Source organism: Dromiciops gliroides, chromosome 2 (genome assembly GCF_019393635.1).
Source record: "Dromiciops gliroides isolate mDroGli1 chromosome 2, mDroGli1.pri, whole genome shotgun sequence".
NCBI classification, from domain to species: Eukaryota; Metazoa; Chordata; class Mammalia; order Microbiotheria; family Microbiotheriidae; genus Dromiciops; species Dromiciops gliroides.
Window position 1 is genome coordinate 576,358,703 of NC_057862.1, and position 27,183 is coordinate 576,385,885.

Here is a 27,183-nt window from a genome sequence, read left to right on the forward strand (position 1 = left end):
TTCAGTTTCCTGGTAAATGAGGACAATGATGCTTGAACTACCTCCCTTCCTCATGGCTTTTTTTTTTTTTAAGGAAAGCACTAGTTTAACCTTAAAACACTATATAAATATGAACTATTAGTATTATACATTGTTCTAGCATATAAAAACATTGTTTCACACTGCCTATAGATTTCCCTGGACTACACATGCTGAGATTGCTCTTACTGAAAAATGAGAAGGGAAATAGGTAGGCTTTTGCAGATTTTTCTACAATTTTTCTAGACCACGGCTTCAGTATCACACAACTGGCTAATATCCCATTTTTTTATTGTAAAAAAGAATTTTCTTTGGTAGAACAAAACAAGATGTTGCCCATGCATTTCTTAAAATTATAGAATATTTTTTCACTTGACTTTGCCATTCTCTCAAACTATAAGTCTATGCCTGTCCTCCCTTTTACAGCCCAAACTCCTAGAAAAAACTGTTTATACTCATGGACTCCACTTTCAACCATCTAGTCATTCTCAGCCCCTTACAATCTAGCATCTGTCCCTAACATTAAACTGCTCTCCCCAATGTCACCAATGATTTCTTTCTTGCTAAATCCAACAGCCTTTTCTCAGTCTTCATCCTTCTTGGCATCTCTGTAGCATCTGACACTGTAGGAGAAGGTTGACAACCTCCTTATTCTCAAAAATTTCTCCTCTTTGGGTTTTTGTGACACGGTTCTGTAGTAGCTTACTTCTTATCTGTTGGACCAATCCTACTGTCTCCTTTGTAGGATCATTATTCATGTACGAGCTCCTATGGCTGAATGTAATCCAGGGCTTTGTCCTGGGCTCTGTCCTTTTCTCTCTCTACATTTTGTCTTAATGTTCCCATAGATTTAACAAAATTAATATATCTGGCCTTCATTTCCCTCCTGAGCTTTAGACCTGCATCTCCAACTGCCTGCCTGACATCTCTATCTGGATATCTCATCAACATCAAACTCAACATGCCCCCAAATAACCTCATTATCTTCGACTTCTCACCATTCCTGTGGAAGGTACAACCATTCTTACAGAAATATACATTCACAATGTAAACTTTATCCTCAATTATTCACCTGCTCATTCCTCTATATCCAATCAGTTGCTAAATTTTGTTAATGACACTACAACATCTTTCACATTAATTTTCTCTTATTCATACTACAACCACCTGGCTTTTATCACCTCTCAGCCCTGAATCCAAGCTCTTTCCTCTCCAACCTACATTCCCCACAGCTGCCAAACTGAATTCCTTTGTCTGATAGCATGATTACAACTCCTGCTTTTTTTGAATTCACCTGATATATTTTTATCATTTTTATCCTATATATGTCAGTCATCAAGTATTCATTGAGCACTTATATGTAAGGTATTGTGCTAAGACCTGGGGCTATAAAGTCAAAACAGTCCCAGCACTTAAGAAGCTCACATTCTAATGGGAAGACATGAAGATGACTATGCATGCATATCTTTGCTCTTTTAGATATGTTTTGTATGCAACAGATTGTAGTTTCAAGAAACTTTTACTTGCCTTTAGAATAAAATAGAAATTCCTGTTTGGTATTTAAAGTACTTACTGGTCTAGATCTAACCTTTCTTTGTAGGGTGAGTGGACACCACTTCCCTTTACTCCTACATTCCAGCCACATTGCTGCTTCTGATATAACTGCAGTATCTGCTTTTGCAAAGGGGGCTCCCCCATACACAGAATGCTCTGTCTCTGCCCATCAGCCTTTTGAAACTTCCTTCAAGGCTCAGTCCAAGTGCTACCTCCTTTAGAATGCTTGTACTGGTTCATATATAGTTGTTGGTCCCCACCAACAACTTATGCAATTATTTGGCATACATTCTATATTTACTTAGCTATGAACATAAGATACTGTCTCATTCTTTGTATTTTTGTTGCCAGCATCAAGTACGGTGCCTGGCATGCAGTGGTCACTTACATGTTTGTGGACTGACATACAGATATAATCAGAGATAATAGTTCTATGATCTTCTGATTATCAGTGTTAAGCAAGGTATGAAGCATTAAGATATATGCTCACCGGGGGCAGCTAGGTGGCGCAGTGGATAAAGCTCGGGCCTGGATTCAGGACTACCTGAGTTCAAATCTGACCTCAGACACTTAACACTTACTAGCTGTGTGACCCTGGGCAAGTCACTTAACCCTCATTGCCCCGCCAAAAAAAAAAAAAAAAGATATATGCTCACCGAAGGTGTCCACCAGTGTCACAGAGGATGCTTTGTGTAGGTTCCAAATATAAGGAGTCCCCAATAGATAATGATATCCTCTGGATATTCCTGTTCAGATGACATCGTGTTAAACATATGAAGTACCAGAATATTGGAGGGCCTCCTCAGCAGGACCCATAGTCATTCAAAACAAATCAGTTTATCAATCTACATAGAAAAAAAAAAAAACCCAACCCAAGTAGATTAAGAATGTTAACCAGATTATGAAATCCAAATGGATGGGAAATTAATGGGTTGGTCCCTTTAGTGTATCTTAGAAAGTCACCATAGATGGAGGATGAGCTGGCCCAGATGTTAAATACAAAAGGGGGTAAATTAAATTCAGAAAAATGTGCAGGATTCAATAATCCCCAGCTGTTGGATAATATATCTTAAAAAAAAAAAACTAACATTCTCTTAATAATTTTATATAGCTATAAATCACGGTACTCTCCAATCAAAATAGGTGACATGGTAGGAGACAGATGTATGAAGGGCATTTAAGTGGAAGCTGTAGTGTACCAACGAAGGTAACCTGGGTAAAAGAAATGGCAGAAAAGATATCACCCAGGAACCTATAGTTGAAAAAAGGAGGTGGGCCCAGTGATGTAGCAAGCTGAGAAATAATAGATGGTCAATCTGAGTGCTACACCTGCAAACACAATTTAGTTAAAAACTTTAAAAACAAGGGTTCTTAATTTGGGACCCTTGAACTTTTTTTTAAGTGTCTAGATCACTATCTTAATATAATTCGTTTCCATTTTAATCCTATTTCTTTTATGCATTTTAAAACATTATTTTGAGAAGGGGCCCACAGGCTTCCCCAGACTACGAAGGCATAGAACCTCTGACGTAAAAGGAGGGTGGAAGCAAATCGGGGGGGGGGGGGGACACTTTGGTTTGAAAAATCTAGAGGCCATGGCCCAGAGGTCACAGAAGATGACGGAATCCCCAAGGAGTGGGGGTGGGAATGGGAGGCAACAGGCGAAAGTTGAAATAAACGCCAAGTCCGGCTTCCCCTACAGGGCCCCAAGCCGTGAGCAGGGTCCCTCCTCCCTCCTGACCAGGTCAGTCCGTGGGGCGAGGACCCGCGCGGTCTCTGCAGCGTCCACCCGGGCCCTTCTCCTCACCCTCCCCGCAGAAAGTCAAAGGGGCTGTTCAGGGACCGCGGAAAGACCACAGAAAACTCGAACCGGGCCTCTCCGGCGCTGCAGGAAGTGACCGCCAGGGAGGGAGAGGCGCAGTCCAAGACCTGGAGCTCGAGCCAGGAGGATGACAAAAGACAACCGTGAACCCTACTAGTTTCCAAGCCGCCTCCTTCGGCCCGGGGTTCTTTTTTCGCGCCGGAATGACGCACTTCCGCCCAACCGAACCGGCTAAGGAAGGGGAGGGAATAGAACAAATTGGAGCCAATCGGAGACTCAATCAGGAGGAAGTTGGAAGGGGGCTGAACCAACCTGGACGGAAAGCGGAAGCGGCGTGCTCTAGGCTTGTCTTGGAGAACTGGCGGCGCGGTTGGGTCTGGGCATCGGGGATCCTGAGGTCTGATGGAAGGAGTGAAAGGAGAGGGGCCGGCTGGAGGAGGAGTCATGGAGAACAGCACGGAGCCGCCTCGCCAGCAAGACCACCTCATTCGTGATGGGGACTTTGTGGTGCTGAAGAGAGAGGACGTGTTCAAAGCCGTGCAGGTGCAGCGAAGAAAGTGAGTAAAGGTCCCCCCTGAGCTAGGGAGGAGGAAGAGGGGAAAAGAGAACTCCGGCACCTTCTTTTCGGGGTCTTCCCCCAGAAGGCCCGGCCTCCTCCTCCTCTCTGGCCGCCCGATCTAAGACTAGATGCACCCTTGCTCTTGCATCACACACAGAAGTGGTAGGCATGTGGCCTTTGCCCATCGCCGCCATCACTCAGCAGCCCTGCCTCCTTGGAGGCTCACGCTGTCCAGCCGTGAGACTCCCTCCAAACGGTGGGCTGGGGAGGGGGAAGGGAGGAGGTGATGCGTTATCTGCCGGCCACCTGGACACCTTCCTTACTGCAAGAGCTCGGTACCGAGCTCTGTCTTCCTCCCGCCTCTACGCTGATCCTGTGCTTGGGGACTTCAGTTTACGCTGATATCCACCCCAAACACTTTGCCCTCCTGCTTCATCCACTTCCACAACTCCAGCGACTTATACCTTCACTCTATCCCAGCTGCACGCGGGGATTCCCACCTTTCTTCTCCCTGTCATCTCTGAGTGTTCCACTTGGATGATTGAGAACTCTGAAATTCCTCTGAGCACAACCTCCCGCCCTGCTTTCTGCTCCTGGCTTCACTCTTCCTGTTCTTCATCCTCACTTGGACTTCAGCCCCTCCCGTTCTTTGCTCTCTCAGGCAGTCAAATCTGCTCTTTCACAGGGCTTGTTTGATACTTTGAGCTTAATCAATTCTTTTTCATTCATTCATTCATTCAGTTCCTTCCCTTTCCACTTTTCACTCTAGTTAACCAGGTCAACTATTCACTGTTTTCTACTCTCCAGTCATTTGCCCTCTTGACCTGCTGTCACTCATACCCGGATAGACTTCAGCCCTGCATTACCCCCACCACCTGTCTCCTCTGGTGCTACAGAACAGCACTGCAGGAAGTCACACTTGTTTGATTGGGTCCACCATAAATTTGTCATCACTTATCGAATGGGCCTTCAAGTTCATAGTGAAAAGAGATGTTGGTTTGGAGTCAGAGAACCTGGGTTCAAACCCCATCTCCATGTGGGAACTTGGGCAGATAATTTTTCTGCTCTTGACTTCAAAGTGTTCTCATTTATCAAATGAGAGGATTGGACCATATGACTTTTAAGGAGAAGTGGGGAGTAGAAAGCTATAGAGAGGCAAATTTAAATTCAGAATAAATATGAAAAGAAACATCTTAACAATTAAGCTATACAAAAGTAGCATGGGCTGTGGGGTGTCACTGGTTGAACGACTTCAAAGACTTGACGACTGACTGTATGTATGTGTGTATGTATGTTTTAGAGGAGATTCTTGTTCATTTATGGGTTAACTTAGATAGCTTTTCATGTCCTTTTCATTTCTGAGAGTCTTTGAATCTTCCTTTTCGTTTCAGGTGTTTATCTTGCTGCCTCTTCATCCTCTTCCTTGTCCCGTAAGGTGGATGTTCCCCTGGTCAACTTCTCTCTCTACACTTTCTTCTTAGGCAATTGCATTAATTTCTTCAGCTTCAAATATAACTTCTTTGTAGAAGACTCATAAATCAGTCATATTCAATTTGAGATGTGAAAGGGATCTGAGAAGCCAACATGTTCAGCCTGACCAAGAATCATTTCTACAACATTGCTGTCAGATTACTGTTTAGTCTCTGACTTAAGTACTCCAGTGAGGGAAACACTCTTGTCTTTCTTCTGAACTTCAGACATAACTTCATGGAGGGGATGGCGCCTGAGATCAGTTTAATTCAGCAAACATTTATTAAGCAACTATCATATCCCAGGCACTTTACTAGGCAATTGGGATTCAGAGATAAAAATGAAATCTCCCCTACTCTAAGGAGCCTGTATTCAACTTGGGGAGTGGGGAGGATGTGGAAACAACATGTGCACAGCCATGAAAATGCTAAATATATGAATAATAAATAAATAAAAACTTAGTGGAAGGGCACTAACAACTGAGGATATACAGAAAGGCCTCTTATGGACAGTTCCATTTGAGGTGAGCCTTGAAGGAGTCTAGGAGACAGTCCCTGCCCTTCAGGACCTTATATTCTATAAGTAAACACCTGTATACACGCAAGTTGTATAAAATAGGAAATAACCAATGGGAGAAAACAGTAGAATTAAGAGGGATTGGGAAAGGTTTCCTATAGAAGATGGGATTTTAGCTGGAACTTGAAGGAAACCAGTAATTGGAAATGAGGAGGAGGAACATTTCAGACCTGGGGGACAATCATTGAAAATGCTTGGAGCAGGGGCAGCTAGGTGGCGCAGTGGATAGAGCACCGGCCCTGGATTCAGGAGTACCTGAGTTCAAATCCGGCCTCAGACACTTGACACTTACTAGCTGTGTGACCCTGGGCAAGTCACTTAACCCCCATTGCCCTGCAAAAAACAAAACAAACAACGAAAATGCTTGGAGCCAAGAGATAGTGTTTAGTTTGAGGAGCAGCCAAAAGGCCAGGGTCACTGGATCAGAAAGTATGTAGGACCAGTGTCATAAGTCTGGAAAGGTGGAGGGAGGTGCTGGGTTATGAAGGACTTTGAACACTAAATAGGGGCTTTTATTTTTGTTCCTGGAGGTGACAGGGAGGCTCTGGAGTTTATTGAGTAGTGCAGTGATGTGGTCAGACTCAAGCTTTAGGAAAGTCACTTTAGTTGCTGAATGGAGGGTGGATTGGAGTGGACAGAGACCATTTATGTAGTCCAGGATTAGACCGAAAAGGAGTCCATGATACAAAAAGTGCAATTTCTTTGTTATGTAAGTGAAGAAACTTGAGACCCAGAAAGATCAAGCAACATACCCAAAGCCACACAGATAATAAGTAGCAGAAGTGGGAGTCATTAATTTTTTTGAATAGAGGTCAAGCTTATGTGGTAAGAGAAGGAGAGAGGGCTAGATCACCTTCAGAAAGTTGTGAGGCTCCCCAGGTTTCTCATTAAAGCACAGGCTATCTTATGATGTTACCGTTCTACCAGTGTTGCTATATGGCAGCATGACACTGAAAACAACTGCCTCAGTAGAATTAGAAATAACAACACAAAGGACAATGGAGAGATTCATGGTGGTTTTGAGCAGACTGCGACATATAAGTGACAAAGAACTCGGACTGGAATAAAAGACATGTTCAAGGAAGTGTATGGTGGGAAGACAAGATAGCTTGCTCATGTTACAAGAATAATGATGACAGGTATACAGCTAGATTGCTCTGCTGTTAAGCTTGTGTTGTCAGAAGGAAGTGAGGAAGACTTTTATACATGTGGAATATATAGGAATACTTGGACAAGAGTTGCATAGAATAATTATAGGTGGGTTTTGCTCTATATTATTGATGGGAACTTCCAAAGTGATGAGATCCCAGAGCCATTTGAGTATTTGAGAGGAAAGACTCAGTTTATAGGAGAAGCTAGAGTATTCTGTTTTTGAGATGCTCATGGGAGATCTAGTTGGGAATTCCAGTAGGCAGTTGGTGATAGTTTTGGAGTTCATGAAAGAAAATATGGTTAAGTATAAATAGATCTAGGAGTCATCTTCATAGTGGAAACTAATGAGATCACAGAAAAAAAAAAGAGCATCCAAGAAAAAGCTATGGGGTACACCCCCATGTAGGGTGTGGAACATGGATAGTAATCCTGCCTAGGAGAATGAGGATTGTTCAAACAAGTAGGAAATGAATCAGCCTTTAAGAAAACTTATTGTAATTCCGTTTGCTCAGATTATTTTTCTTTATATTTGGGATGTGTCCCTTCCTTGCCTTCTCTCCCCACAGATTCCCTCTGCTCTTTGACTTCATATAGCACATTGTTTTGCACCTTTCTCATTCACTAGTTTCCATATCTTATTAGATTGTAAGCTATATGAGGGCAGGAATCCGGTTTTATCTTTTTCTCCCCTAAAATTAACTTCATGTTCTATACACAGTGGATTTTTAATAAATACTTGAATTGGGTGTAATATACTTGATAGTGGTTTGTGGAACATTAAAATTCGTACATTGGTAGGAGTTTCTAAACCAAAGAAATCACATATCCTGTGCAACAAAACAAAACACAACAAATTAACTCCCCTGACATTTTATACATGATTTGTCTTCCTAGCCTTTTAAGGGCCAGATTTTATCTTCTACAGGGCCTGGTAAGGTGCCTTGTACTTATAGGAACTTAAAGAATCAACCTTTGACTTTCATTCCAGAAGCTGAAGGACTTTTAATATTGAGATACCAGCCAAGTTACTATGATTTTCCTTGAAATGTAAATGAATCTATAGTTGTCAGGGTGTGGCCAATAGGTTATTGTTATTATTATTATTTTATTTTATTATTTTTTTAGTGAGGCAGTTGTGGTTAAGTGACTTGCCCAGGGTCATCACACAGCTAGTAAGTGTTAAGTGACTGGAGGCCAGATTTGAACTCAGGTACTCCTGACTCCAGGGCCCGTGCTTTATCCACTGCGCCACCTAGCTGCCCCCTAGGCTGTTATTTAATATATATTGGTCCAGCCTAGGATCTGAGTTCTGAAAAGGAAGCTCTCTTGGTACCTGGTCAGTGGAAGAAAGTAAATAGAAGTACCTGATTTAGAATAAAAGAAGTATTGAAACTTTTAAGTGAAGACAACTCTTGGAGATAAGACCCAAGGAGAGAGTAATAAGATCAGAGATACTTAATATCATTGACTTTTACAACATTGTCATTTGGTAACTTCCCCTTTTCTTGTTTTGAATCCCAGTTTTTTGTTAGATCCTTCTAAAACCTAAAGATGGGCTGTGTTTTGTATGTCAGAGGGAAATGGGAGAAATGGAAATGTGTTCCCCTAACAGATAATCTGAGTGGTGAGAAACCCCAGAGTAAGAAAGAGTCATAGCAGAAGGAGGGAAATGGGAACCAGGCTGACTCAGGGATTTGACATTGGTGGGAAGGCCCATGTAGAACCACAGATGGATAATAATTATGGGATTGATGACTGGAGTGATTTCCTTCTCTCTCTTCTTCTGTCCCCTGGTCTTTTGTCTTCTTTTCTTGACAGAGCTGGAGATCCTTCCATAGTGACTGTAGCTTATGAGCAAAACTATTCCCTAAAACTCCAAGAGTTGAAGCTGAAGAATCATTCCATTCTTGGCCAGATTCTTTCAGGTTAGAACTAGGACAAATATTGAGACGTGAGAACACATTTGTTTGGACTTTGAATCTTTTTAAGTTGGAAAGGACCTTCTTAGAAGCCAGCTAATACCACCCATGCCTGAAAATGTCTTTCATCACATTCCCAAGAAATGTTTGTTTAACCATTAAAATTATAATAATTAGCACCTAAAAGAGATTGGCAAAGTGACTTACAAATATTTGTTCACACAACAAAAAAATTTGAATATGGTGAGAAGTACTACAGCGTAACATAGAGACACACTACAAAGCATATCTATCAGAAAAATGGCACCAGTGAACTTGTTTGATGTGGGATTGACACAAACCTTCCATTTGTGTGTGTGTTTTTTTAAAAAGGCAAAAAAACTATCACAGTATCTCAAAAGTACAATAAGATGAGGTATGCCTATAATCCTACATCTCCTCACTCAGTCAGTGAGGTCCCTATATTCAGTGTTAAGGAGGAAGGCAAAAACAGAAAAACTCCCTGCCCTTAAAGAGCTTGAATGTTAAGTCTTTCCTTGAAACTAAAAAATCAGTCAATCAACAAGCATTTATCAAGTGTTTGCTATGTGTCAGGAACTGGGCCAGGGACTGAGGATACAAAGATGAAAAAGTGAAACATTCCAGGAGCTTCTATTCTATCCTTAGCTGCTTCATCTGAAGAACTTCCATTTGTATAAACTTATATCGTAGAGCTATATATGAAGATTTCTAAATTTTTACATTAAGTGGCAAGCAAAATCATTGTCAGACTCATTTCTCAAATTTGTAAAGGAGCAGTGATCTTTATAAATATGCCTATAGTGGATGGTTTAGATAGTTACTGCCTGAAGGGAAGAGGTTAGACTATATAATTTCATAAAGTTATTTCTACTTCTGTGATTCCAGAAGAATAAATGTTATTTTAAACAAACAGATTGTACTTTTTCGTCTCCAGTCAACCTCAACTCAGACTTTCTGTTCTTGCTTCATTTTATTTTTACAAAGATCTGATATTTTTATGTAATATAATAATATTGTTTGCTTATTCAAACCCTTCATCATGTACTTCATTTTTCAATATCTTCTTTTCCCTATCCAACCCCTCCCTCAGGTTTTGTGGGGGTATCTCCCAATTTTGATTGCCCTTTGCATACAGGGATGATTTTGCTGGATTTTGTTCATAGGAACCATTTGAAAGAAAAGAATTGTAAAATTGTCTAGAATTGTCCTTTTCACATTTCATAGTGATATAATGGAAAGAACACTTGCTCTGAAGTCTGAGGACCTAGGCTAATATCCCACATCTGTTATTTACTACTTAGGTTTCCTTAGACAAATCTCTTAATCTCCTTGAGCCTCAATTTCCTCATCTGTAAAGTGAAGGGGTTGGCCTCCTAGGTCTCTTCTAGCCCTAGCTTTATAATACTAGGATTAGGTTATTTGATCAACTGCCTACTTTTTAATCTCTTTCAGAAAAGTTACTTTTGAGAAACAGTGGTTTTTTCTGGATAATGTCATTGGACATAGTTATGGAACTACATTTGAAGTATCTAGTGGTGGGAACCTTCAACCCAAGAAGATGATGGAAGAGATCTCTTCAGGTATGTCTTATTTTTCAGGTATGGAAAATAGTTACTTCAACTTACAAAGGTCAAGAAGACCCTATAAATCAGAGGTTTTTTGAAGAATCTTCCATTTCCATTTACCTTTACTTCTAAAATTCTATTTTAAGAAATTCCAGATTAGTTTGGGATTGTAATTTAAGAACTTCAGCTTAGTGTAGTATCAATAATGCTGAATTGTGTGGCAGATTTAGATTCTAGTCCCAGCCTTTCCACTAACTAGCTGTATAACCTTGGGTAAATAACTTCACACATAACACAAACCCTCCCCCAGCTGCATCTATAAGATGCATCTATAAGAGGCAGTTTGATCTGTTGAACTCATGAAATGGATAGAAGACTGGACCTTGAGCCAAGAAGACCTAAACTATCTTTAAAGCCCAATCCATCTTTTATTGTTACTGTTCTAATTTGTGTGAAGAAATAAGTAACTTTTATCAATATGTTTTAAAAAGTAGTTTTTTATGTATTATAATTTAATCTCATAAGCATTATATTTTAGAGACATTGTGGTATAGAGCAAAGAGATAGCCTCATAGTCAGGAAGTTCTGACATCAAGTCTCATCTTCAACACATACTGGTTATGTGACCCTAGGCAAGTCACTTAAGCTCTCAATGGTTCAGGCAACTCTTGAGATTACAAGTTGCAGAGAAGGTGCTTATCTGCATAGGTGAGGAAATTCTTCACCTGTCCTGATTGAAATCATAGGTCAAGTTTTTTAAAAGCAACCTTAAATGTGAAAAATTTGTCCTATGAATTAAAAGTTTATAATGTTACTTTAGGACAAGAATATAATGAATCAATCTCTTTCCTTTAGAAACTAAAGAAGCTGGTATTGATAATCGAAATATAGTTGATGATGGAAAGTCTCAGAAACTTACTCAAGATGACATAAAAGCTTTGAAGGACAAGGGCATTAAAGGAGAGGTAATATTGAGAGTTTGCCCAGATATACTTAGGGATTTGCTTGGCTTTTAGTGAATTAAGGCACACAACTTCAGGCGAAGTGTAAACACTGTTGTTATTACCTCTTCTATAATAAACAATGTAAAGAAATGCCTTCAGTTAAAAATACCAGAGAGAGCTCTTTTCTCCTGTGGAAAACTTAAATGTTTGTTTCATTATTATTATTGACCCCCATACTCCCTGGCATGAATCTATCCTTGGCCCTCTTTCTCTCCTTTTTCTGGCGTTTTTTTCCTTAGTAATTTAAACTTCTTCCATGAATTAAATGATTACTTTTACATAGATGAAACCCAAATCTACATACGTCTTCCCTGAATGCCAGTCACATTGTCAACTGCCTGCTGGACATCTCCACCTGTCTATCCCATTGGCATCTCAGATTCAACATGGCTGAAAGAGAACTCATTCTCTATCTTTCCAAACCCACTCCTCTTCCAGACATTTCCCCTTTTTTGTTCAGGACATCACTGTCTTTCCAGTCACCCAGATTCATAACCTCATGATCATCTTTGACTTTTTCTTCTCCTTTACTCCTATACTCAGCTGCCAAGTCTTGTCTTTTCTACCTCTGCAGTATCCTTTGCATCCATTTCTTTTTATCCATTTACCTGGACTATTTTAGTAGCTTTTAAATGGTTCCCCTTACTTCTACTTTGTTCTTTCTAAGGTACGGGTCTGACCATGTTGTTCCTTTGCTCAAAAGCTGTCAGTAGTTTCCTGTCTTCTTTAGAATAAAATATGAACTTCTCTGCCTGTTGAATACCATCCTCAGTTTATTTCCAACCACATTTCCCATTATTCCCCCTCGTGCACACTTATGTTTCAGCCAAACTGTTCCCTAAACTCAGTTTTCCAACTTTCACATCTGTGTATTTGTATAGACCATCATCCACCTTGCTTGGATTGTGCTCCCTTTTCATCTTTGCTTCTTAAAGGATCAGTTCAGATGTTGCCTCCTTCATGAAGCTTTCCCTGGTATCCTTATCTCCCTTGTGATTTATTAATGTTCTCTCTCTCTTTAAATCATCTTCTAATTGCTTATCTCTGTGTACATATTGTAGTTTCCCCAGCTTTGTGAGGCTTTTGTACGATGTAGTTTATGTCTTTGTATTTCTGACATCTAGCACAGTGTTTTGTACGTTGTTGGTGCTTAATACATGTTTGTTGAATCAAATTGAATTAATATTTTGGTTTTTATGAAGTGAGATGATCCAGAATTAGACCTTTGTAAGTGTACTAAAACACTTCTTCCTTTGTCTAATAATTTCAACTGTTTGGTGTACGATATGGAATAACTCTTAACTTTTCTTATAGGAAATTGTTCAGCAGTTAATTGAAAATAGTACAACATTCCGAGATAAGACAGAATTTGCCCAGGATAAATATATAAAGAAGAAGAAGAAAAAGTAAGAATTGTATTAGAAAGTTGCAAGTAGAAATAAGTTAGGCTCAAAATGTATTCTCTACAATAGGAGTTTTTTGTGTGTTTTATCTTTAGATATGAAGCAATCATTACTGTTGTGAAGCCATCTACCCGTATTCTTTCAATTATGTATTATGCAAGAGAACCTGGAAAAATTAAGTAAGCCATATTTCCCTTAAAAGTGGAAAATGTAGGGAATGGGAAGAAGTAGTTTATTGTAATAAAGTCACGATTTTGAGTAAACTTGGGAACTTGTTCATGTTGCACAAAGTACACTATCACTTCATGAGTTCTGAGTTCTTTTGTTACTTCAAAAATAATTAGTGGCCCATTAGCTATATGTTATATGATAGAGCAAAAAATATATATATTTTTTTGAAATGTGAGTAACAGTAATGGAATCATTCTTTTCTCCTTAGCTACATGCGATATGATACACTGGCCCAGATGTTGACTTTGGGAAATATCCATGCTGGAAATAAAATGATTGTAATGGAAACTTGTGCAGGCTTGGTGCTGGGTGCTGTAATGGAGCGGATGGGGGGTAAGAAAGTTCCAGATTTCTAGCAGTTTACACTTGGGTTTAAGACTAACCATGTTGAATTGTTTTGGCAGCAGGTCTGAGCACCATATGCTCCTTAATTTCAAAATATTGTTGGAAATGTTTGTGGATTCATACTTGGAATCAGAAATTTAGCCACTGTGTCCTTTTCTTCCCTGAGGCAGAATGATTTAACATGATACCAAATTTAGTTCTACCCTGTTTGAAGCTCTCTATGAAAGTAAACTCCTAAAAACTCTTTGGGAGGAACTATGGAGTGAGCACTTTTTTATTGCCAAGGCCAAATAAGCTTATGTTTTCAAGTTGAGATCATTCAATAAAATTTCTTTGTTTAAAAAATGAGCGGTGGGGGAAACTTGGCATTCTTTTTCCTGTTTTATTGTATTTATATATATATATATATATGTATATATACACACACATACACATACATATATATGAATATAATATATAGAAATAGATAATATATTGGAATATATACATATACATATATACATACACACACATATAGGAACTCTCAGTGGATTACCGCACCTTTGTATTTTTTTACAATATTAAAGATGTTTTCTTTCAGGTTTTGGATCAATCATTCAGATGTACCCTGGAGGTGGTCCTGTTCGAGCAGCAACAACTTGTTTTGGATTTCCAAAATCTTTCTTTAGTAGTCTTTTTGAATTTCCCCTTGGCAAAGTGAACAGTCTTCTAAATGGAACATTTTCTTCCAAAGCTTTGCCTTTGGAATCCAAAGACAGTATTTCAGTAGAAGAAAACAATGGCACTCTTCTTGATGAACTACAGACTTCTCCAAAGGAGATGGAAGAAAACATCGTTGAAGTTATAGAAAACAACCACCCTCAACAAGAAACAATGGAAGTTATTTCTCAAGAGCCAGAATACAAGGAGCACAAAGAAAGAGGAAGTAAAAAAGACTATGTAAGGGTTCCTCCCACCTTCTCATGATGTTTCCCTTCGATTTTCCTATTCCTTCCTTGAAATCATAAGTGTCAATTATTGGAGAAAACATTTTTTTTTAAAATAAGAGAATTCTATGATATAATGGAGAAAACCCCACATCCATTAGATGTGGAATCAATGGACCTAGATTTGAATCTTCCCTTCTGCTTTCTACCTATGGGACCTTGGGCAGCTCGCTTCATTTCACTGGCCCTCAGTTTCCTCATCCAGAGAGTTAGTTTGGTCTAGTAAAAAGAGTAATGGGCTTGAAGTCAAGAGAGATCTGGGTTCACATCTGACACTTAGTAACCATGTGGTAATGAACAAGTCACCTCTTTAGTTTCAGTTTCCTTATCAGTAAAATGAAGATAATAACCTATATCACAGAGTTGTTGTAAGGATCAGTTGAAATAATGTATGTAAAACACTTTTCAAACTATAAAGAGCTATACAAATGTCAGTGTTTCTAATTAAAATGAAGGGGTCCTGGGGCAGCTAGGTGGCTCAGTGGATAGAGCACCAGCCCTGGATTCAGGAGGACCTGAGTTCAAATTCTGCCTCAGACACTTGACAATTACTAGCTGTGTGACCCTGTGCAAGTTACTTAACCCCAATTGCCTTATCCCCTCCCCACAAAAAAGATTCTTTAAAATGAAGGGGTCTGAATTGATGTTTTCTAGCTCTAGATGTATGCTCTATGACCTCTAAGTAGTTTAGCATAGTGCCTGGCACATAGTAGGTGCTTTAAAAAAATGTTTGTTGACATAACTATCAGTTATTAGGGTATCTACTATGCTATACCTTAATATTTTTGTAACTGCTTCCTAAATTACATCTTCCTACTATTGTGGTCTGCCTGCCTTGAATTGGCAGAGAAAGTTAAAATGATGCTGAAGCAGATTGAAGGTCCATTAAAGTGTCTCAATCAGCACAGTTGATTGAGTTAATTTCTTTTTTTAGATTCAAGAACTTCAAAGAAAACAAGAACAACAGAAGAAAAGACAGATAGAAGCTGCTGCTCTCTTGAATGAAAGAAATGCAGATGGGTGAGTGTGGGTAATATCACTTGTTGTGTACACATCTCTTGTTTACTTTAAGCACTAAACTATTCAAGTTCCAGAAAAAAAAAATGGCTCCTTATATAGTTTTGTTTTTTAAAAAATGTTATTCTAATCATCCTGCCATGTGCTCATCATTGTTATTGCTAATTTATTTGCTTTGAACTAGTTACTTTGGCCAGAAGAAAATTTAAACTGCTCTCAATTGATTACTTAGCAGTCTGGTTCTACTTTGTCTACTTTTTCTTTCTCTTGACTGTTCCACTTTGGTCCTAGTGGATGAGTAGAAAGAGTGGTGCTGTGCAAAGAGCACCTTGGTTCAAACCCTAGCTCTGCCACTTACTGGATGTGACACCTTGGGCAAGTCACTTAAAGTCTTTAGGTGTTAGTAATCCTCATCACTAAAATGAAGAGTGGTTTATATGCCCTCTGAGGCCCCTTTCAGCTCTATGTCTATGATCCTGTGATCCCATTGGGAGCAAGGATTAGTAACCTTGTGAAACTGAAGGAAGTTAGACTGAACTTAAAAGAAATCAGCCTAGGTTAAAGTACAAATTATAAAAGGAATTATAAGGCTCTCACCAAATTACTGTAGACAGAGCTTGGGTTCTGGACTTGTGATTTCAATTGTGTAGGGATCAGTGTGGAACCGTCTCTGCCAAAAGAGATGGGAACTTTCTTCAGTTTATAGGATTTGAAAGTAAATCACTTGTCCAGTGACCCACAGCTGTTCTGGAGCAGAGTCAGCATTTGAACTTAGGTGATCCTGCACAATGTACTACAGCATACTATCTCTAACTATATTAACACAGCAGATAAATCAAGCTTATTCTCATTGGGTACATCAGTGTTCTAACCTTGGGTAATGGAGAAAAAAGCTTGTAAACATTTCAGACTCCTATATATTTGGGGGGGAAAGTAGGTTTGTCATCTACAAGGCCATTTTAAATGGTGATGAATTGGTTTCCAGATGATTCTAAGAAAACCTTTAAAGATGGTCAGTTGCCAAATACCAATAATGGATGCTAAGTCTTCATATTGAAAAAGTAGCAGCCCTTGAGGACAGCTAGGTGGAGCAGTGAACAGAACATTGGATTTGGAATCAGGAAGATTAATTTCCCTTAATTCAAATCCAGCCTCAGACACTTAATAGCTTTGTGACTCTGGGCAAGTCACTTCACCCTCTTTGCCTCAGTTCCTCATTTGTAAAATGAGTTGGAGAAGGAGATGGCAAACCACTCCAGTATCTTTGCCCCAACTGGGGTCAGAGTTGGACCTGAATGAAATGACTGAACAGCAACAAAAGGCAGACCTGGAGAGTACTCCATTGGTTCAAGTTTTCAAAAAGCTACTTGAATGATTTCTTTTTCATGTTTATATAATTGAATGTATATAAAAATTTTAAAGTCTTATCAAAATAGCATATTCTACTTGAAGACAAAAATAATTTGTCTAATTTTTTTTCCCTTTTTCAGTTTAATTATAGCCAGTCGATTCCACCCAACACCTCTGGCTCTTTCTTTGCTGGAATTTGTTGCTCCTTCAAGACCTTTTGTTATCTACTGTCATTATAAAGAGGTAATGCCTTGGCATAGATTTTTCTATGTGGCTGAGTAAATAATAGAATGCTGACGGTTTGGGATGATGAAAAAGCCTGCTAAATTCTGTTCTTGAATTTCTATCCAGAAAATATTACTTAAACTGAATCTTATTTATCCTTCAGCCACTGGTAGAGTGCTATACAAAATTAAGAGAAAGAGGAGGAGTTATTAATCTCAGGCTCTCAGAAACCTGGCTCAGAAATTATCAGGTATGTATTTAAAGAAATTGTATTGTGAAATAAGAAAAAATATATATACATATATATACATACGTGTGTGTGTGTGTGTGTGTGTGTGTGTGTGTGTGTTGTCATAAATACATAAATCTTGTCACTTCTGTCTCTACAAGCCTTTCTTAATCTGACTTCTTTACTCATATGACTACCACCCTAGTTCAGGCTGTTATCAACTCTCAACTTGGACTATTACAGTAGCCTCTTGATCATTCTCCCTGCCTCAAGACTCCCCACTCCAATCCATTCTACACCTTGCTACCAAAGGGATTTTTTAAAAGTGAAGGTCAAACTATGTCACTTCCATACCTAATAAATTTCAGTAGCTCCCTCTTACCTTTTGGATCAAATATAAGCTATTTTATTTGGCTTTTAAAGCCCTTCACAATAAGCCTTCCAGCCTTATGATACCAGGCTTCCCTTCCGTCATTCTACAGTCCAGCCAAACTGCCTTCTTGCTTTCCCTCACACATTACACTTCATTTCCCACCTCCCCATTTTTGTCCTGGCTGTCCCCTATTCTTGGGGCACACTCCTTCCTCACCTTCACCTCTTAGAATCCCTTGCTTCCTTCATAATCCTGTTCAAGCATCACTTTCTACATGAAGACTGTCCTCATCATACTAGCTGTTCATGCCTTCCTGACCCAAATTTAACCTCTATTTATATGTACATAATTTTTGTATAAAATTTGCTTATACACATGTTTCTCTGCATAAAATGCATACTACTTGAGAGCAAGAACTGTTTCTTTTTTTGTTGTTGTATCCCCAGACACACATCCAGTGTTTAATAAGTGCTTGTACATTGATTGGCTAAGTTGATTGATCAAGCATTGTCGAATGCACAATAATTCAGATTTCTGAATTAAGTTCTGCAGTTTAGGAAATGGACAGTTACTAATTAAGAGGCATTTAAAAATATGAAAAATTTGTTTTTGTGAAGCTTTCTGTGGACTTTGTGTCCGTAGACCCAAATTTGCTTGAACTTTTAAAAAAATTACATTTGACTGTTTTTGTTTGTAATAGTAGATACAAGCTATACTCAGAGATTACCCAGAATTTGAGACAGCTGTCTCTTGTTTTTATTATAGGAAACCTTGTACATAGTAGACCCTTAATTCTTTCTCGCCTCAGTCCTTTTCACCTGTGTTTTGTGGCCACCATCCAACTTCAGACCTTCATCACCTCACAGTATCGCACATGCTATTGCAATAGCCCCCTCACTGATTTCTCTACTTCTGGTCACGTATCCCTCCCCTTGCCCTTACAATCAATTTTCCACAAAGCTACCAAAATAATCTTCTGAAAAGACAGGTTTACCAGTGGCACTCCCCCCTCTACTCCCCCCCAACACCTCTTAGAACTCTTTATCGTCATTAAGGTAAAAATGTAACTCATCAGGGGGCAGCTAGGTGGTACAGTGGATAAAGTGCTGGCCCTGGATTCAGGAGGACCTGAGTTCAAATCCAGCTTCACACAAGTCAAGTGACTTGTACTAGCTGTGTGACCCTGGGCAAGTCATTTAACCCTCATTTCCCAGCCAAAAAAAATATATAACTCGTCAGCATGGCATTCAAAACACTTCTCAGTCTGGTTCTAGACTCCCTGTCCAGATTTATTTCACATTGCTCCCTACTTTCACCCTAGTCCAGTCAAACTGCTGTATGGGCTGTTCTTTGAACTCGGCCTTCCACTTCTGTCTTTGCCCCTCTTCACAGGCTGCACTCCTGCCCTTGACTTGCCTCCTTAGACTCCTTGGGTTGAAAGGCTTCCTTAAATCAACTCAGGGACCACATCCTATGAAAAGTCTTGTCTTCTCGTCCTGCTCTGTATAGGGCTGTGCAAATCAATGGGGGTAAAATAAAATAATTGTTTATTGACTTATACAATAAATCTTACATCTTTAAAAAAAAAATTAAAACTTTTTAACATGCAGTATGTCCTTTTATTGTAGTCACTTGTTTTACATGATTTGGCATTGAGTTCATGAGATTTTTTTACTCATATTCTTTAAACTTTCATTATGAAACCACTTTTTCAATCATTTTGCATATTGTAAACCTTTGACAAACAGCCCGTTTTTCAATGTCCAGCCTTGATTGTAATCCATAGGTTCTCAGTGGGATTTAAATCAGACAGGTTCCTATGCCATGGAAGTATGTTTAGCTCTCCCTCTTTGATAAATTTCTTAACATTTTGTGGCATATGGAATGATATAAAGAGATGGAACAGTATTCTATCTACAGTTAGAAATTTCCTTATTTCTGAAACAATATTACCTCTCATTATATTAGTATATTGTTAGGATTCATCATTCCCTTAAAAAAGATGAATTTCTAGGCTCACTGAGAATAAAAACATCCCCAAAACGCTCTTTGGGATGGATGTCTAATGATAAGAGTTAGATTGTACACATTTATCTAATTGTTTTTGAGAGTGCTTTAGTATAGCTTTGAATAAAAAAGTAACATCAGTAAAAGGGATTTTTTTTCAATCTGTAATACTCTGTCTTTTTATTGATTTGTCCATAACAATCATTTTTTTTTTCTTCATAGCCAAGGTTAGGCATTTGAGAGGGAGGAAAGCAGAGAGAATGTGTCTTATCACTGTTTTTCCAATCTTTTGCAACACTGTAAAGAGGTCAGGTCCTCCCGAAAGTCTTTACTTGTTTTCTGAGTATTAATCAGGCTGTTGTGTAGCAAAAATTTTTCAGTTCTTGGTGTTTTTCATTTTTGACCATCTTTTCCTTTGCTCTCTGGTGTGACTGATTTTACTTCATTGTAGTTTTGAATGATCTTTGAAACTTTTTCCACTCACCATGTCAAGTCACTGTGACCCCTCTTACAGTCATTTTACGTTTCCTTGTAGTATTCTACATTCTTAAAAATAATTTATTTAAGGGGCAGCTAGGTGGCACAGTGGATAGAGCACCAGCTCTGGAGTCAGGAGTACCTGAGTTCAAATCCGGCCTCAGACACTTAACACTTATTAGCTGTGTGACCCTGGGCAAGTCACTTAACCCCAATTGCCTCACTAAATAATAATAATAATAATAATAATAATAATAATTTATTTAAAAACACAACAGAAATGAGCATGTGGTATCAACTCATCTAATAGAGAACCAACTAAAGGTGAGAAAAGCAGCTCAGTCTGGTTTTACCTGATTAGGGTCAAATGTTTTTAGCCTAATATCAATAGAAGCATGAAAACTTGGCCATTGCTGTCACAAAATGTAACCATATTAAAATTATCTCACATTCCATAGATTCACATGCCCCTGTAGTGCTGTCTGCTTTCACAGATTTTCTTGTACTTATTTGGGCAGATGGTCTTATCCCCAGTAAAATATAAGCTGATGGGGCAAGCACTTTTTTTTTGTCTTCATATCCCCAGAACCTTGCACATTTCATAGAAGGTACTCAATGAGAGTGTGACAAGCTTGCTGAGTTGGACTCAATGTTAGTAATAATTTATTTACATAGTACTTTGAAGTTTACATAGCACCTTTAGTTTTGAGTTTGCTTTCTATAGTAAAGCATATTTGGAGGACTGCTGTGCTGGGGTGGCACAGTGGATAGAGAACCAGGCCTAGAGTCAGAAAGACTCATTTTCATGAGTTCAAATCCAGCTTCAGGCACTTATTACCTTTGTGACGCTGGGCAATTCATTTAACCCTGTTTCCCTCAGTTTCCTCATCTGTAAAATGAGCTGGAGAAGAAAATGGCAAACCATGCCAGTATTTTTGCCAGGAAAACCCTAAGTGGGGTCACAAAGAGTCCCAGACACAACTGAACAACAAAGCACATTTGGAAACTTTTAAAGCACCTATTTCTCTTTAGAATCATCAAATTTTAGAACCAGAGGGAACCTTCAGGATTTAAGCCAGAGGTTCTTAACCTTTTTTGTGTGTGTCATGGACCCCTTTTGGACCCCATCTCAGGACATTATGACAATTGATTTAATTCAATGTTTTCAATGTTACAATTGAATCTTAAATTTGCATTGTGTATTGTGTCAGCTTAGAAAACCTAACATTTCTCTTTTGGTTAGGTTCTGCCAGATCGAAGTCATCCCAAACTGATGATGAGTGGAGGTGGGGGTTATCTTCTCTCAGGCATCACTGTTGTCAATGATAAACAAAAATCAGAGTCCTGTGCATTAGAGTTACAAAAGACTGAAGAGCCAATGGCTAAAAAACGAAAAGTTCAGGAGTCTGACTCAACCCTTGAAGATCTACCTTGATTTTACTTCCAAGGAGTCTTTGAATTAGCAGTTCACATACTTAACATGCCAATACCAGTTGCTCCTTGGTACTACAAGAGCATGTTTACACAGCCGTTCTTGGAAACCTGGATGTGTTAGTGTATTTTAAAGAAGCTTTTCCCAGTTAACACCTGTCAACTGGGAAGGGGGAAAAAAACCTCCAAGCCACTTTATGGACAAAGGTGTTGGATCCACTTCGGCATGAAAGTGCCCTAAAAAACCAAAGCCCTTTGGCATGAAATGGAGTTAAGTTTGACTTAACCATGTTCACTTGTGTGTCTTAAAATTGTGTGTCAATTAGTGTCTTAAAAATTCAGATAAAGTAAGAAAAATAATCCCAACACATTTTGTATATAGGACTCAACTTGGTTTTAACCAATCAAAAACTCTATTCATATGCATATAAATGTGTTTTGAAAGATTTTTATGGAAGAAACGTTTAAGCAGCACGGGAGGTTTTATATAATTTGCAGTACCAAATATTTCGTATCTTTCTCCAGTGGTATTACGTACATTTAAAAATTGTATTGGTTTTTATTATTTTTAATATTTGACAACTTGAAGTTGTAAATATTTGTTTTATTGACGTCTATCATGGTATATAGAAGGGTTGTGGTGGGGTTATTTAGTTTTTGTTAATTTTTAAAAGACTTTAATTCTTCATTTCCAATAAAACTACTCTAAGTTTTCTCTCAGTATTAAAATTGAGAGGAATTTTTTTGCATATTTTTTCATAAGAGATCTCTTTCTTATAAAGGGGCAAATGGGTTATCAGTACTTTGAGGTGTGACGATAAAATAATGAGACTTTTTCAAATGATTTATAAAACTAGACTCATCTAGTTTCCCATCTCAGTCCAATACATTTTAAAGAGTCTTCTGTTTTATGACTGTAAGTTAATGTAGTCAGTGATAGTCAAGATACCATAATTAGGTAGTTAGATTTTTTAAATTTTTAATAAATTGGCCATGATTTCATTATTCATTTGTAACTGAAGAAAGGTTTTCATATTATGCCCAAGACAGATGATCTGTCTTCAGAGTTTTTGAATATGTTTGTTGACAGTATGGTTATTAATATTTATTTAAATATTAATAATTTATTATTAATGCTCTTACTGTGAAATTCTCATGGGAAAAAGTTAGAGGATATTCTTGATTAGCCTTAAGTTATTTAAACTGCTATATCTGTACTTTGTATTCTGATAATGGAAATGATAATTATCAACAAATACACATCTTATCATTTTTGATCTTTTGTACCCACGCATTTCATACTGAGACTTAGCTTAATGATACAGTAAATCTATGTTTTTCTAATGCTGCTGAGTACATTGTGAAACATGGCATGGAATGAACAGAGAAGACATTGGCCTGGTTAGAGATTCCAGTCCAACAAGTATTTATTAATTGTCTGCTCTGTGCAAGATCCTGTGTGAAGTAATAAAGGTACAAAGAAAAAACAAAATACTGTTCCTGACCTCAAAGAACTTAATTCCATTGAAATGTATTGTTATTGTTAACTTGCAGACATGGTTCATAAATCTGATGGGTGAGATTATAGTAACTTGTGTGGTGCATAATGACTATCTTTTAAAAATTATTTATTTACTTATTTTCTAATCATTTGTTATCCCTCCCTTATACTGCTGTCCCTGCTTCCCCATTTGAACAATAAAAAAGCATGAAAAATAAAACATTCATAACAAACGTGTATAGTCCAACAAAATAATTCCACATTGATCACGTACAAAAGTTTGTCTCATTTTTTCATTTTAAGTCCATGATTTTTCTGGCAAGAGGTGGGAATGCCATGTTGCATCTTCAGTACTCAGGATTAATGGTTTGTCATCTAATTGGTCATGGTTCTAAAGTCTTTCAAAGTATTTTTTTTCTTTTTTTCTCTCTCTAATGTCCTTGTATAAATTCTCTTGGATCTGCTCACTTCACTTTGCTTCAGTTCATAAAGGTCTTCCCATTGTTCCTTGATACTCTCCATTTTTTGTGTGTGTAAGTGAGGCAATTGGGGTTAAGTGACTTGCCCAGGGTCACACAGCTAGTAAGTGTTAAGTGTCTGAGGCTGGATTTGAACTCAGGTCCTCCTGACTCCAGGACCGGTGCTCTATCCACTGCGCCACCTAGCTGCCCCGATACTCTCCATTTTAACATTTATTATGGCAAAATAATATTTTGTATTCCTATACCATAATTTATCTATCCATTTCCTAATAGGAGGATACCTCCTTAGTTTCCAGTTTGGGGCTACTACAAAAAGAGATACTGTAAATGTTTTTGTACATATAGATCCTTTTCCTCTTTTATCTCTTTGGGATATGGACCTAGTATAGTGGTATAGCTTGGTCCAAGTTTATGCAGTTTGCTGACTTTTGGGACATAGTTCCAAATTGCTTTCCAGAATGGCTGTACCAATTGCTATTCTATGAACAATGCACTCTTTGGTCTTTTTTTTTCTTTTTTCCAAGACCCCTCCAACATTTGATTTTTTAAATGTTTTCTTGTTTTTGGGGGGGGGGGTTGATCATCTTTGCTAATATGATGGGTGTGAGGTGGAACCTCAGAGACGCATCTATTGATCGGTCTCATTTCTTTGGATTGGCTAGAGGTGGAAAGCCAGTTCAGTCCTTCATCCATTATGTATAGAGAGCACTGTGTTAGGCATTAGGGGAGATACAAGGATCTGCCCTCAATAGAGCATGTACATTAGTAGGATTCACTTAGGAGAGGGACACTTCCCACCTAAGAAAATTTGTCAAGTTGGTTTTTCTACTTCATTACAAAGCATTGAGAAAACTAGGACTGCAGTTACGGTTCTAAGTTTCCCTATAGTTTGGGGGCAGCAAGGTGGTAGAAAGGCTAAAGCAGCTGGACCTGGAGTCAGGAAGACCTGAATTCAAATTTAACCTCAGCTGTGGGGCAAGTCACTTAACTTGTTTGCCTCAGTTTCCTCATCTGTAAAATAGGGATATTAATAGTACCTACCTACCAGAGTTGTGAGAAACATATAAGATAACTATAAAGTGCTTAGCACAATACCTGGTACTTATAAATATTTGCCTCTAAAAATGTACTCATTTTCCTATTGTCTGAATGTCTCATTATGTAGTCGTGTAGAGCTGAGAGCACTGACTTTGGAATTAGCAGACCTGGATTAAAGTCATTGGTTTCAAGCAGTATGCCTTTGGGAAGTGACAATCCTGAGCCTCACTTTCCTCATCTAAAAAAAATACAATAATTCCTGTACCTAACTTACTTGGCAGTTTTTGACCTTGAGCCATTAAATTAATCTTAATGAGTCTGTTTCTTCATCTCTATGATAAGTTTGATGCATGTACTGTCTAACCCAGAGAATTGTTATAACACTTAAATGAGGGTACATAAAGCAATTCATAAATCATAAACCAGTATCTCCTCTTGAATATAAATTGACTCTGGATCGATTGTAGAAAAATATAGTATTAAGTGAATTCACAGAATGTTGGTGGATTCTGTAAAATGTATATTTTCCTTGGCATTAAATGTAGAGAGTATGTTGACGCAAATTTTTTTGTCCTGTTTTGTTTTTGTTTTTTTTTTTGATGGGGTTTATGAAGGCTAAGTGACTTGCCCAGGGTTACACAGCTAGTAAATTTCAAGTGTCTGAGGCCAGATTTGAACTCTGGTCCTCCAGAATCCAAGGCCAGTGCTCTATCCACTGTGCCACCTAGCTGCTCCCGGCTGGCAAGTCTTAATCAAATATCTGACCCTGCCATTTGAAGATGGCCATATATGTTTAATTGTTATCAAATATCGATATTCCCTTAGCACATATAGTGGCCACTTTGGTATTTTTACTAGGAGAAGAGTGAGTTCTGAGACTCAGCTGATAAATGTCATGCAGTCTCTTCTTCTCCTTAGAAATATGCCTAAGCACTACAGTTCAGCATCTGATACTTTCCAGGAAAATTTTAAAATAGAGTTTTGGAAGATTTTTATTTTTGGCATGTTCATTTTAAAAATAAGCTAGTCTATGCAGAGGAAGAGGTGCTTTTTAAAAAAATTCAAATGGTAGAAAATAAGAAAGATTGCCATGAGTGGAATCTGTTGAAGAGGTGACTGGTCTGCAATTACCATGTGTATCATTCTAGAGCAAAAGGATGAAAAGGTGGGGATGCATCTGGGGATCTGGGAGTTCCAGAAGTCTTACTCTCATTCCCACCCTTACCCCCTGAGGCTAGTGGATGACAGCGCGCGCGCGCACACACACACACACACACACACACACACACACACAAATTAGAGTGGGAAAACAAGCAGAGGAGGATTTAATCATTCTGTTCCATCACTGAGAATGAAAGGAACCAAAGGATAAGCATTATCTTCTGTTGTTTGGTCAGTTCAAGTCATGTCTGACTCTGTGACCCCATTTAGGGTTTTCTTGGCAAAAACGCTGGATTTTGCTGTTTCCTTCTCCAGCTCATTTTATAGATGAGGAAACTGAGGCAAAGCAGATTAAGTGACTTGCCCAGGATTGCACAGGTGAGGTCAAATAAGAACTTGGGTCTTCCTGATTCCAGGTCTAGCTGCTCAGTGTCTGAGACCACATTTGGACTAGGAAGATGAGTCTTCCTGACTTCAGGCCTGGTACTCTGTCCATTGTCCCATCTAGTACCCTAAGTATTAGCTACATGTGATATACCTGGACTGTTTTAATGACATTCACAGATTGGTGCTAGAGGCAAGGTGTTAAAGGAAGTTAGCATTCAAGATGGTAGGAATGATTGGGCAGAAATAAATGATGGATTAAGAGTCACAGCAAGGTGAGTGACTATAGCAGGGACCCACAACAATGACAGTTAAATAAATAGCCAAAATGATACTTCCTTGTGCCTCAGCAGTGACTAGAGTGTCCTAAATGGCTTAGTGCTTCTTTAAGCCGTTAAAGCTCAAAACTGCACTAAACCTTTTGTGACATGCTGTAATTGGGAGATGCTATATTTTCAGAGAAGTGCTGGAAAGATTTGATCTTCAGACTCCCATTTCTGGGAGGGGACAGGAAGGAGGAAGGGGAGCCTGCGCAGAGAGCTCTGTCTCTTTTAGTTCCTGACTTCACCGTGGTGGAGGAGAGAGAGACTCCAGAAGACTTCACAGGGAAATTGAGGAAAGATAGGATTGCCAGGCTGTAGGAATTCTGTTCTCAATCTCTCTTTCTATCTTTCAATAAACCCTTAAAAACCTAAACTCGTTTTATCAGTAATTTTAGTCAGTTTCCCCCAAAACTGGGGGAACAGATTAGAACCCATTTTTAGAGTTTTAAATTACACAGGGTTAAGTGACTTGCTCAGGGCCACACAGCTAGTAAGTGTCAAGTGTCTGAGGCTGGATTTGAACTCAGGTCCCCCTGAATCCAGGGCCAGTGCTTTATCCA

At 38.6% G+C, this 27,183-nt stretch overlaps 2 protein-coding genes across 4 annotated transcripts in view; one reads left to right on the forward strand and one right to left on the reverse strand.

Moving 5' to 3' along the window:
* MCM8 (minichromosome maintenance 8 homologous recombination repair factor) overlaps positions 1 to 2,276 on the reverse strand; it is a 34,692-nt gene extending 32,416 nt beyond the window's left edge. Inside the window, exon 1 of the mRNA XM_043986888.1 lies at positions 2,229 to 2,276. The gene's annotated coding sequence lies outside the window, so the exon portion shown is untranslated. The remainder of the gene's footprint in view (positions 1 to 2,228) is intronic.
* Positions 2,277 to 3,700: 1,424 nt separating this feature from the next.
* Positions 3,701 to 23,799, forward strand: TRMT6 (tRNA methyltransferase 6 non-catalytic subunit). Of its 3 annotated transcripts, XM_043979992.1 has the most exons (11): positions 3,701 to 3,951; positions 10,544 to 10,671; positions 11,512 to 11,621; positions 12,975 to 13,066; positions 13,159 to 13,242; positions 13,503 to 13,627; positions 14,220 to 14,578; positions 15,560 to 15,645; positions 17,133 to 17,235; positions 17,381 to 17,467; positions 21,547 to 23,799. In XM_043979992.1, the coding sequence occupies exons 1-11, from the start codon at positions 3,797 to 3,799 to the stop codon at positions 21,736 to 21,738; spliced, it is 1,521 nt and encodes a 506-aa protein (XP_043835927.1). In that variant the 5' UTR covers positions 3,701 to 3,796; the 3' UTR covers positions 21,739 to 23,799. The 3 variants fall into 3 exon arrangements, with proteins under 3 accessions (XP_043835927.1, XP_043835930.1, XP_043835929.1); XM_043979995.1 differs by lacking the exons at positions 10,544 to 10,671; positions 11,512 to 11,621 and having other exon boundaries at positions 3,826 to 3,951; XM_043979994.1 differs by lacking the exons at positions 3,701 to 3,951; positions 11,512 to 11,621.
* Positions 23,800 to 27,183: the final 3,384 nt, after the last annotated feature.